Here is a 13,559-nt window from a genome sequence, read left to right as displayed (position 1 = left end):
CACCTTGCACCCCCAATAAAAACTATATACAAATATATATAATATAGATATAAAATATTTAATACAATAGAAAATAAATATAAATAATAGGCTTATATATATATATATATATATATATATATATATATATATATATATATATATATATATATATATATATATATATATATATATATATATATATATATATATATATATAAAACATATTTCACAGCTTTGGCCAGCTTTTCACATCTGTTATGCAGCTGTGGCAGATCATATGGGGTTTCCATTCACATTCCATTGATGACAATATTGTGCGGATAACAACTAAGAAAACATTAATGTAAAGCCAGCAATTTGAAAAATGTGGGGGAATGGTAAATGAAGTGTTGCCAAAAGTTGTTGTTGTTGTTGGTGGTGGTGGTGGTGGTGTTTTCTTTTTTTTTGCCTAAGTGACAGTCAAAACTTTTGGAAAAATGTAAAAATGCCATTTGCTTTATCTATTTGTTTTTCACAAGGTTATAAAACATTACATATATAATAAAATCTATAATATTATATTACTATATATGCTGTATGTACTGCCATAACAAAATAATTATAAAGTTAGTTCAAATCATGTACAAATGTTTATAATAACCCTTATTATATTTAATTAAATATATTTAATATTTAATTGAATTAAAAAAAAGTTACACCTGGGCCCATAGATGACAAAAATGTCCATGTCCAAAAACTGTCATAGAAATATTATATATTCATTTTTTTCCACTTTCACTGACTTCAATTCTTTTCTTTTTTTTTTACCAGCATCAGATCTGATCATAATTACCAAAAATTCATTCATTTTCAGAATTTTAACCCTTTAAATGCCGGTTTCTGTACATAATGCAAAAAATCTTCAAAGCTCAGTAACCTTCTTTGACTCATATACATGGGTGGAATTTGTGATTTCCAGTACAATATCATTTCTTTCTTTCAAACTGTTCAGACACATAAAATTTTCAGTACACTCATACAAACCACAACTCTGGTATCCATACAAACACACCCACACAATTATAGCTGCATCATTTATTCAGTTGGGCTTCAGTGCTCTATAATACAGCAGAATAAACAAAAAAAAAAAAAAAAAAAAAAAAAGGGAAAGCATGTATTTTCCCCAGAGGCTAAACCTGAGAAAAGAGTACACATTTTAGAATTAAAAAAATTAATAAATCAGTGTTTTGAAACCTTGTCAACAAAGTAAAAGATTTTATGCATGATTTTATGCTTAAAAGTCACAGGGATTAAAGTTTGAATGGGTTTCAATGGGGACATTTTTGTCCTTAAGGTCATGAGTGCAACTATTTTGTGTACCTAGTTTAAAATAGATTTATGAAAGCAAATGAGGGTGAAATATTAAAATTCGAATAAAAATACATACCTTTTGCAAAATTATACCTTTTGCATTAAGACAGGCAAAATGATTTTAAACAAAAGTGAAAAAGATCAACGTGTCCATAAGGATGCACAAGGGTTAATCATTTCAAGGTTGAAATTATTCAACTTAAAAGTACAATAATGAATGGATATAATGGATGCAGCCTACTCCGCGGTATGCAGAGATTTTTACTTACTAGAATTTTCTAAGTGTATTGTGTTCACATCATTTTACCAGAGACAGAGACCGATGTTGAGAGTGATTTATTTTGTTTGTTTGTTTTAAATCCCGGGTTATGCTGCTACAGTGCAAGAAATGTCACTTACCTTTTGTGGCTTTCTTCTAGATAATCCGTTCATGCTGAATTTTTTTTTATGGAATGTGATTTACTGATGTCATGAATAAATGTATTACACTAACTGTGCTGGACAATGCTACAAGTAGTAAGCATAATGTTTTGAAAGCTGCTACTAACTCAACTTTCAGAGCTCCACAGGTGTGGTAAAGTTAAATATAAGTGTTGCTATTCCAGTTAAACACAAAACACACACACAAATGTATTTTTGCACACAGGGTGCTAGTGCTGTGACCTGAAACCTTACAACATTTAAACCACTGAGTAAAATAAAGAAGAAATTCACACATCCTCATTGACATTTGAGCAGAACACTGAACTAGGTGACTGTAAAACAAACACACACACACACATGCATGCACACACAAACTAAGTCTTGTGCAATGTAATGTGATAATTCTGCTTTAGGTATGCATTATTTTACACAAAGCTATCCAGGTAGTATTTAGTTGTCAATTATGCTGTGACATTACATGGTATTTGGCTGTTTGAGTCTTATTAAACGGTCTAATCAGGTTTCCTCCTGGCCGCCTTCTGGCATATTGCAAACAGACTGCTCAGCTCAATTGTTCACACATTATTTGGATAGTCCACTTTAGACACTTTACAGTCAACTAGCCACCTATATACTGTCAGCAACCAAATTTTCAGAAATACATAGATATCAATGAAAACTGACAAACCGAATTTTCCTCTAAATATTTTATTAATGAGAATGGATAACTGGCTACTCTGAGTACTAAAAATGAACACAACATTAGGAATAAATAACTGATTTGGAAATTAATGTTATTTAAGTTAAATGAAGTGTCACTAACTTTTCTGTATTCTGCAAAAACAGAGATGTGTCGTTTTAGCAAAAATAGTATTAACTGCTGCACACACAACATTACTTACGGTACTACCATATTGATGATATGAAGTGTTTAAAAACTACAGTGGCAACGGAAGAATTTTAAAGCTTTAGTATCGTGATACTACCGTAGTACCGGTATACCATGCAACCCTATGGTTTGAAAATATGTGGTTGGCTAGCGCTTCACAAGTCTCAGGGGAGGCATGTGTTAACCTTCACATTCTCAGGTTAGTAGTTGTCTCACTGCTTTGAGACAATGTCCATTGTTAAAAGTGCTATACAAATAAAATGTAATCGTAAATTGACGTTGTCGTATTATGGGGAGAGTTAGTTGGTGGGTGAGAATTGACAAAGGAAAATTAGAAAGAAAACAGGTGGAAAAAAAGAAGAAGCACAACCTGCCTGTCACCAGCAAGTAACAAAAGTTTAAAAAATAAAAAATAAAAAATAAAATAAAAAACGAGCAGGATGCTGCACTTTAGCAAACTCAGAGGTGTCTTTTGTCTCTGTGTTTGCAAGAATCGTTTCTCAGTTTTCCGCTTCTGCGTCTCGCTTCACTTCCTCTCTGCTTCTTGCAAACCTGTGCAAAAAAAACATCTGATCAGCATGCAAAACAAAAATTTGTGTAAAGGGTATGAATGTAAGTGGTTGCAAGCGTTTTTTTTCTTAAAATCATATTTCAGCTTGGTGTATATATAAGTATATATGATTCTTACATTTAATTAGACCATTTATTCATATTATGACTACACATGCTGAAATAGATATGACTATAGTATGTATGGAATGATTACATGTCCTACTTAGAAATAGATCAACAAACATTTCCTACTATGAAAAGCATTTCATTTATAATTATTAAGAATAATTATTACTTTACTGTGATAATAAAAGAGAAATGTCTTATTGTGAAATGAGATTAGATGTTCTCAGTACTCACTGTGACAATTATGGTGCAGAAGATGATTTTACACAGGCTGAAAAGACTAAAACCGACAAGAGACCACAGAATAGAAACTTCCACGACATTCTGAATGCACACACCTCCAGATGTAGTCCAGGTTGGACTGACAGTCACGCACTCTGGAAATGAGAGAATGCTTTAGCTGAGATATGTATTAGAAACACGGGAACTACTTACCCAGTGACCTGCAGTTTTCAACTGCATATTTTTATGCACAATATTTTTGAGTAAAGCTTATCGCATGCTATAGTCAGTGGCATGTAAATAACATTTATAACACTAACTCATTTTTGTGACAAATGTCAAATAATACCTGAAGAAGTAATAATGAAAACCAGAACCAAAGAGCTAAGCTCTATTGCACTGTTGAATTCTGGGATCTGATTAGTCAAACAGTAAAAGCAGCTCCGACAGTAGTGCAGCTGTAATTTGGTGACGTTTTCTGTGGAGGCATTTATTTAGCCTTTATGGAACAGTGGCAGTGCTTTGTAACACTCATAAGTAAAGCAACGTAGGTAACTTTTCAGAACAGAGGGCTTTATGAGATTTAGGTTTTTTGGTTACATGACAAGCTGCATTTTGTTTGTCACAGGGGTGTCCCCTGTGCCCCAAGATTCCCTGGGATAGGCTCCAGGCTCCCCTGTGACCCCTGTAGGATAAGTGGTACGGAAAGTGGATGGATGGATGGATGGATGGCTGGATTTTAATCATGGGAAAATCACTGTAGTATAATAGGAAGAACACATTGAGATACAACCCCAATTCGAAAAAAAAGTTGAGATGCTGTGTAAAATGTAAATAAAAACAGAATGCAATGATTTGCAAATCGAATAAACCCATATGATATTCACAATAGAACCTAGAAAATATGTCAAATGGTTAAACTGAGTAAATGTATCATCCATCCATCCATCCATCTTCTACCGCTTACTCCTTCTAAGGGTCACGGGGAACCTGGAGCCTATCCCAAGAAGCATCAGGCACAAGGCGGGGTACACCCTGGATAGAGTGTAAATGTACCATTTTAAGAAAAAAATGAGGTAATTTTAATCTCATGGCCGCAACACGTCTCAAAAAAGTTGGGATAGGCGCAACAAAAGGCTGGAAAATAAGTGTTCATAAAAAGAAACAGCTGGATAAAACATTTCGCAACTAATTAGGTTAACTGGCAACAGGTCAGTAACATGACTCGGTATAAAAAGTGTATCTTAGAGAGGCAGAGTCTCTCAGAAGTAAAGATGGGATGGAATCTGGATAGAAGATTCTATGTTGCTCTAAAACCTGTATATACCTTTCAGCATTGAGACGTGTTGTGGCCACGAAATAAAAAATAACCTTATTTTTTTCTTAAAATGCTACATTTCCTCAATTTAAACGTTTAATATGTTTTCTATGTTCTATTGTGAATAGCATATGTGTTTGCTATTTATAGCATAATGCATTTGCAAATCATTGCATTCTGTTTTTATTTACATTTCACACAGCGTCCCAACTTTTTTGGAATTGGGGTTGTACTGTATGACAGCTGGCCCAGTTGCATTTTATCCCTTACATAATTAATGAGTCATGAATAGAATTATATTCAGAGTGAACGTATACACACCTGAAACTGTGAGTAGGACAAATGACTCCCTGTCTTTTTGGCCAACGTCTGCAGCTAAGAAGCACTGGTAAATTCCAGAGTCAAAGGGCTGCACGTTTTGTAACACCAGTGTATCTTGAACTCCCAGAGATGCAGGAGAGGACTTGTTATAAAATGTCACATCATTGTACTTCCTTTTTATGATGGCGGTCTCATTTTTGTACCAAACCACATAACGATAAACGCTACCTTGATTGCTGACACTACATGGCAATCTAATGTCGTCGCGGCAGTTTGCTGAGATGAATGGCATACCCTGGGTCAGACCACTCCAATAGTGCAGAACAAGCACCATAATCCAGGCTGCAATAACAACAAAACTCTTATAACACAGGAAGGATGATTAAGACTGTCTTTTACTTATCAGGTCAAATTTATCAGATATGACATGTATGAACAATATGAAGCCTAACTGATGAATAACTGATTAGATTCCACCACTCCGAATATGATTAAGATGTTTAAGACAGTCCCATAATTGATCAGATATGACTAAGTAAACAATGACTAAAAGAACACTATTAAATCTAACTAATACGTGACTGATGCATACGAATGTGAATATATTCTACATGATGGCGGTGGAATCTAATTGGTGTATACTTGGTGTAGAGTTGTATATATTAAAGTCTAAAACAAAATATCTGACCTTCATGCACATTTGTACCCCATTTATTACAAAATTATTGTCTTTAAAAAAAAAAAAAAATTGTCTGGTTTAAAATGACCCTGTCATGGTCTTTTTCATATGCTTTGCATTTTCACAGGGACCATGTCAATTCTTTTGCAGCAAAAAGTTGGCAAATATGTTATGAGAGAAGTGAGATAAGGGGGAACTGCTGAAGTAAATTTTTGCTTTGATTTATACCATGGTTACCATGGTTTAGGAAAGGATGTTTTTGCAAAATCAATGCATTCAGGAGCATGGTAAATATCTGACATCAGGTCTTCTAAAATGTCAACATTATAAAAGCCTTGTACCCTAAAAACATTTTAATAGTTATGAAAGTGCCTCATAAAAGAGTGTACATCTTTTAGATTAGATATAAAATAGCAGTTTTGAACTTAACCAGTTGAACAACCAGTCCTCATTCTGCTCCAGAATGAAAATAAAGACTTAAATACCTACTTCTGGAAAATACAAGACAGAATCTAAGCACTGGAATTAAAATGAAGTAAAATGCAAATACATTTCCTAAGAATGCTGTACCACAGAATGAAAGTAGAAAAAGATTCAAGGTTCCTGAGGCCTCAGTGACCACAATCTGTTTCACATTTATTCAAGCTTTCAAGTATAGCCACTCGCATTTGTTATTGTGCATATTATGTAGGCAATGTGCTCTTTCTGCAGACCACAGCATGCTTCACCTCTGTAGCAAAACAGAAGGTAACATAGTAAGTTGCACCAATGTTATACTATTGTAATTCTCCTGGCCCGAAGCGCAAATCTCTTTTATGCATTACACATTTACCTGTGATTCAGATGAAGAACCTGTGAAACATCAGACCACCATTTTCTAGTCTAACAGAGAAAATGTCCTAAATGAGTGTTTTATCTTCACTGTAATCAAATTGACATTTATAGCAACTGCATATGTGTATAGTCATATACTATCACATTGTAGAGATTACTAGTTGCAAATAAAATTACTGCTTAATTTTAGAGTCAAAATTGAATACAGCCCACTGTGCTCCATAATAAAGACCCACTGCATCTGTTCAGTCCTCGTGTAACATGAAGTCTGTCATTCAATCTTCTGGGTTGTTTTTGTTTTTAAATATCAGGTCATTGTTTACAATAAAAACAACAATAACCACTAAATGCCACCAGATTCACTTTTTTCCTTTCCCTGGATGATACTAGCTTTAGTCAACAAGAAATTCTTGCAAATGCATCTCAAGTTGAACCAAAATGATTCTGAGGTAAACTGGCCCAACTGTTAATCATCATTACAAATCATTCATAAAAGACTATTTAAAATTTTCAAATAAAAAAGTTTTAATGGGCTACTGAATTAATTAATTAATCAAATTGATAATGCTTAGAAACAAACAATTGCCATTACTAAAATAATCATTTTAAATGATTTATTACATTTTAGTATTTAATTATTTACCTTATTAAGCAGTTACTGAAGATAATGAAGATGAAGAATTTTAGAAATAAAGTGTATTATGTGGCCATTTAGGGTTATGATAAAGCTATTCATTTTATTTACATCTTCCTCTGTTTTAAGCATATTCATTTTACCGTCATTTTATTTGTGCATGATTTTTTGATGGTAAAGGGAAAAAAGGTGTAGGTATATGAAGGCAGCTTTGTGTCATAGTGAGAAAGTTGTGAGGAATTTGTCAGTTCAAAAAAAATCTGAAAAATCCTAAACAAATACTGGGACTGGAATAGCTCAAACAGTTTAGACAACATTCCTAAAATGATTTTGGCCCTTGAATATTTTTTGTTGAGAAAGCATTATTTCTGTAAGGTGAGGCAAAATTGTTATTAAAAATTTGTTTACTTGTTTGAACCACAGCCTTCCTTATGGCTAGATAAGTTAAGTTTAAATGCATTCTTAAACACTATTGGTTCACTCATTGATTAATTGATTGTTTGTTTAAACAAATAGCAAATGCAATAATATAAAAATATGCTTAAATAATTTTATAAGCAATCAAAAAACAAATTATGAATTTAGTATTGTGCAATGTTGTAGTATATTAAATACGCACTTAAAAGAAAAGTTTCTGGTTGAATAAGTTAGTGAGTCTATAAACTTACCCCAAATCCCCTCATGCATCCTGAGCTCTTCTCATCAGTTAGACGAACTGAAAAACTTTCCAGGATAATGAAAAAAATTAAAATAACTCTATTTTGTTCATCATTCTTTATATCATTCTTTACAACCTAAGATGGAAAACTAGTTATGAGACAGGATACACAGGCATTTGCCTGCATCTGAAAGCTCTGAGGCGGTCCTTTGATTGCTGATCACCTGGTTTACATTTCAAACCACAATGTAAAGCCACTATAGTCCCTAGATGTGCCTCATTTTAAAGCACACGTATGACCAAGTTTAATAAAAAAAAAAGTCAAAATTAGCAAACAACTGTAAGCGAAAGTAATTTTATCTTTGGTTTGGCTTGGAACATAACACATTTTGACATTGGGTGAATTCAGGTATTTGGGGATTGAAATCAAACTGCGATATTTTATTATTTATAAAATGCACCCTTTCAAACATAGCATGATGCTCTCTATCACCAAAGCAGTTTGTTCTGGGAATGTGGCACAGTTAGTTTAGTAAATGAAGATTACTTTGGTACTTTCTTGGGAATTTAATGTTTGAACTATCAAAAAAAACATGAAGGATACAAAGATAAATGCTTTTGGATCATTGCATCTTTTGATATTTAATTTCCAATTTGACAAAGAAGACGAGCAATAATGTTTACCTGATTAAATAACATCAAAAAATATAAATGTCAGTGACTTCCATTCCCTATGAATGACAGTTAATCAACTATTTAAAAAAATATTGAATATTGAATATTGAAACAAGAAAACTTTAATTATGCAAAGATGTAATACACAACACTAACAGATGCAATGTTTCATTTAGTCTATTCAATAGTTCATTTCAATCACGTAGAAAGATCTAAATCTAAACGATATATTCATATTTATATATTCATATTTAGGTTATGTTTCGCAAGCACTACTTGCCAAAAAAAAAAAAAAAAAAAAAAAAAAAAACAGAAACAGATGTCATTCTCTTCAGCACAGGACTCATGATACCATTCACACACATCTAATCCATTTCTGCCTCCATTCATGATTAGCTTTGATATCTTATTTGCTTCAATTTGCCATCATGCAGACACGGCATGTGTTTTTTTTTTTTTTTTTAATTGCCCCATTATGCTTTTTCAGACATTACCTTTCATTTAGTGTTATAGAGCTGTTTGCGAATGTAAAAAGTCTGGAATGTTTAAAAAATCAAAGTGCACTACAAATGGTGTTATTGACTACCAAAAGAAAGAACCGATTCTGAATAACTAACACGAGTCGTCAGTAATTCCAGACTTACTTCCTGTACAAACCTATGTATAAATGGCTCCTCATGGTTTTCTCTTAAAATTAAAGCCTTCCTTGCGAGACAAGAATCTTCACCATCTGAATTATGAGTAAATTATATTTTCCTGTATTTCTAGTTTATAATTTATTTTCATATTTGCTCTATATCTCTATTTTATATATAGTTATGCTGCTCGAAAAACGGTTTACTGTACTTCCTACTTCATAATATCATTTCAGTTCTACTGTCCTACATATCCTATTATTCTGTACTTTATAAAGAGTTTTCTATTATTATAAGATATTACCCTTATAATATCTTAATACTCCTTTTTATTATTCTTATAAAGTTATAATGTTATGTGTGTGAAAGAGAGAGAGAGAGAGAGTGTGTGTGTGTGTGTGTGTGCGTTATGTCTACTTGCCCGCCCTTGACTGTACGAGAGTGTGTGTGTGTGTGTGTGTGTGTGTGTGTGTGTGTGTGTGTTAGCACTCCTCAGCTCGTATACTTCTTTTTGACTTTTTGACTAATAAACCATAGTGTAGTACTCTTAAAGATCTTTAAAGTGTAAATCCAATTTGTCAAGATCCGCCTAATACCGCTTTTGTGTGTCTAGGTGCCCATCGTCAGTCCTTCTTCTCCCCTTTACTGAATCTGGATCTGGATCTGGATCTGGACACTCATTATCAGCTTGCGCATCTCACTGCTGATATCATGGTGCTACTTAACTTTCTTCGCAGCACCCCCTCTGGAAATGGAAATGCGGGGTCCCCCCCCTCTCCGATACAGAATCTGCCCCGTGAACGTGTGTATTGACGCCTCTACACAGCCAAAACCCCCCTCCAGCTTTCAGTCTGAGGAAGATGTCACCTTCTCTAACCTGGGCCCCGACCATTCTTCCCTCTTCTCACCTGCCAGTCCGCCCCACTCTCAGTGGTCCTCTCACTTCACCCTTGCTGACTTTCCCATGTCCCCAGGACGCACCCCATTTTCTTCCCCCTACCGCTCTCCTCCAGACTACGCACCCACCAGTCCTGTGAATTACCAATAAAATTACATTTTACTCATACTAAGTCTCCCTCATGTTTATTTCATGTCATTTTTATCCACAACACACACCCTCAAACACTACACTAGTTGCATCCTGAAAGAGTTAGTTTCATGTCTAGAAGACGTTGTTTTCTGCACTGGAAAAGCAAAACCAATTTGCATGGACTCCCAAAGGATGAGGATGTAAAGAGTCAGTGGTTAGAATTCATTTTAAAATGATACCACAGCATACCACACCACCTTCGTTTGTGTTCCCGACATTTCACAACTGCTTCTCAAATCTAGCTGAAGTCAGCGCAGGATTTGCGAAACAATTATTCATTAAAGATGGGGCCGTACCCACTTTATTTGGACAATCTTGCACCTCTGGATCACAACCTGTAAGTATGATTAATTATTTATGTATATATTTTCTACCGAGTGTTCCAAATGCATAGTTTTATGGTGTATACGTGTACAGCCAGTGCACAGCTGTAGGCCTCTGTTAACTGGCTAACTCACGTTATTGTCAAACTACATATAAACTTACCACTGAGAAACATCCTGTTCTTGTCATGCATACGGTGGTGGTTCGGGTTGATTTTCCGATGTATCACAATCAGACTCGGGCTCAAATTCATAAGGTAAAACTAACAACATTATTACTGAGCTGAAATTTAGATATGGTAATGGACGATACACGCGCTGTAAGCGGTAGACCAATCACAACAGACAGGGACACCTGACCAATCAGAGCAGATTAGGATCTCTGTAAGGAGTAGTTTAGAGTGAACAGATCCCTTAGTGAGACATTTGTGACACAGAATAAGAGATGATGCTAAAATGTAAATTATGAGAAAATTAAGGTGTTTCATGACCTTGGATGCATGTAAACCTATTGTATGAGATCTCTCAAACAAAATTAAGTTAAGTGCTTTTGTATACCCTAATAGTGGCACTTTAACATTATGTTTTTGTTGTTGTTATTACATCTTTTTCTTTGTTTTTTGTAAACTCTAAATACATTAAATGCACCAGCTGATTAAATGGTATGATGATAGCTAACACAGGCTCGGGCTTCCTTATGGTCATATATTTATTTCACAGTATGAACCTTTGGAACAAATAATATTCAGAATGTTTGTTTTGTTTCAGAAACGCCTTAAATGTTGTTTGTTCTTGTGTAATTACAAAATTATTCTGATATCACAGTTTCAGAGGGGAGAAATTCTTTGTGATAACATCATCAGGATGTCTGAGTTCCTTTTATCCTTTGCCTTTACCAAACACGTAGATGAATTAGAAAAGGCGCAAGGGCGCTTAGAAATAAAACTGAAACCGACCAAGTAAAAGCATACATCCTGTTTTCTGCACACGGCTTCAAAATTAGAGCTCTATACCACAATCTCCTGTCCATTGTGTCTCTCTGTTAAGCCCAAGTAAGGGCATGCATCATGTACAGGTACCTTTACAGTTAACTTCAATGCCAGAACATGTAACCCCATTCTGTGATGTCAAAGAAGGCATGGTGGTTTTGTGTGCTAGCCTGGACCCTAGTGCACAGGACCACACTCAAAAAACGTACAAATATCGAGGAAAGGCAAGTGTTTAGTTGCCATTTCCTCGGGTGAAGACTTACTCGTTTTAATTTCTTCTAAAAAGAAAACCATTATCAGACTCTGCGTAGTCTACAGTTGTTCTATATTTTTCTTTATATTCTGAGCTAAGATATTTGTAATCCTTTTGTTCTTTAATAAACCGAAGTCCATAAAAAGGACGAATCGTATACCTTACTTCAAGAGTGAATTCCTTTGTTACCAACTTCTTCAGAGAAAGAGAAAGGACTTCAAGCGTTCTCGAGCCCAGCGGCAAGAAGACTCCACCTCCTGAGAAGGTAAGAGGAAGTAATTCTACAAGCTCTATCAGTTGTATGACAGAGTAGCGGGTAGAAGGGTAAAAACTGGGAAACGGAATTTCCAGGAAAACTCAACACAGTTTATCTAAAATGCCCAAGTAGTGTGTTTTGACAGAAGATATGTAACTGAATCTGAAGATGCTCCTAATGATCAGTCTGTTTGGCATACAAACTTGCAGGCTTCAAGCAGTACTTGGTCAGGATGCAGACATACCCACTTGCCAGAAAAGTCCCTTTTAATAAGATGTTATGAAACTATATCAAATGGTTGCCTTTGTGCTGCAGAATCCATCCTAAATTACACATTCTGTGCTGTTTTTCACTTGACAAAAAAAATCCCATGTATAAACAATCAACATATGAATTATTTATGAATTGCTTTAATATCCAAATATGTCTCCTCTTCCAACATACACTGGTACACATACAAAGGTAAACAACATTGGCCAAAGTCTTGGCCTATATCAGATAAGCCAAGGACTGCACAATTATATTTATATATGCAGTTCTTGTGTTAAGCATTGGCACCCTCTAAACTAATGCAAATAATTTCATTATCTTACAAATACAGCAACTACAACCTTACTGGTTTAATATATCCTTACAAATATTTCAAATGGATACAAATAATGGGACTTTGGTGTGTGTTTTTCTCTGTTTGCATAGACATACAACCGCTGTTACAGATAAAATAACCAAAAGCAAGACTCCGGCTATGATGCATTGAAACTGAATGGACAGGGCCACATTTGTACCTTGTAACTGAAAAGATAATTCTGTCATTCCAACATCATTGCTCTGGCAACCTGCAGACAAATAAATGCAGAGAAATAAAAACAAATAAACAAACAAACAAACAGAAAACTATCATGTAAATATAACTCCAAAAGTGTGAAACTTGAAGCGGTGATATATGGACCATTACCTTGTGGTAGGCTGTAGTCACTCTGCAGAATGCGATGTCCAACAGGTGGCCACACACAGCAGCGGTACATCTCACACTCATCCTGGCTGCGCTCAGGCACATGCAGCAGTGAAAGATCGTTCCCGACTTTATATGAGTGATTGGCGAACTTGTAAAGGTGTGTTATGTTAGTGTGGATGTCTTTCATTACAAGACCCATCAATGAGCCTGAACTGACTGACACCTGGACAAACAAAAACGATTCAACAGGGGTGATGTTTAATGTACTTATGTTGTTGCCATTTTATTACTGATTGTTGAAATTATTAGCCCTACCTTATACCAGGTTATTTTACGATACTCGACACCCTCTTCCAGGTTTACTGTACATGGGACTTGCAATGACAACACATCAG

General features: G+C 34.8%; 1 protein-coding gene across 4 annotated transcripts; it reads right to left on the bottom strand.

The window, feature by feature from the left end:
* Nucleotides 1-553: 553 nt before the first annotated feature.
* Nucleotides 554-12,211, bottom strand: LOC108265860 (uncharacterized). Of its 4 annotated transcripts, XM_017468645.3 has the most exons (5): nucleotides 7,999-8,792; nucleotides 5,412-5,525; nucleotides 5,184-5,297; nucleotides 3,557-3,699; nucleotides 554-3,196 (listed from the first exon to the last, which is right to left on the bottom strand). In XM_017468645.3, the coding sequence occupies exons 1-5, from the start codon at nucleotides 8,015-8,017 to the stop codon at nucleotides 3,104-3,106; spliced, it is 483 nt and encodes a 160-aa protein (XP_017324134.1). In that variant the 5' UTR covers nucleotides 8,018-8,792; the 3' UTR covers nucleotides 554-3,103. The 4 variants fall into 4 exon arrangements, with proteins under 4 accessions (XP_017324134.1, XP_017324133.1, XP_017324132.1 ...); XM_017468644.3 differs by lacking the exon at nucleotides 7,999-8,792 and adding an exon at nucleotides 12,119-12,211 and having other exon boundaries at nucleotides 5,184-5,525; XM_017468643.3 differs by lacking the exon at nucleotides 7,999-8,792 and adding an exon at nucleotides 12,114-12,203 and having other exon boundaries at nucleotides 5,184-5,525.
* Nucleotides 12,212-13,559: the final 1,348 nt, after the last annotated feature.

The sequence above is a fragment of the Ictalurus punctatus genome, chromosome 5, assembly GCF_001660625.3.
Source record: "Ictalurus punctatus breed USDA103 chromosome 5, Coco_2.0, whole genome shotgun sequence".
Lineage (NCBI taxonomy): Eukaryota > Metazoa > Chordata > Actinopteri > Siluriformes > Ictaluridae > Ictalurus > Ictalurus punctatus.
The sequence above is the reverse complement of the archived record's forward strand: the minus strand, read 5'-3'. Positions and strand labels throughout refer to the sequence as shown.

Bases quoted from the DNA above. Each gene is read 5' to 3' on its own strand.
- LOC108265860 (XM_017468642.3), bottom strand. The intron at 3,700-5,183 runs GTGTGTATACGT...TCTCATTTCCAG, and splicing joins TGTCCTACTCACAGTTTCAG to AGTGCGTGACTGTCAGTCCA. The intron at 3,197-3,556 runs GTGAGTACTGAG...TTTTTTGCACAG, and splicing joins TCTGCACCATAATTGTCACA to GTTTGCAAGAAGCAGAGAGG.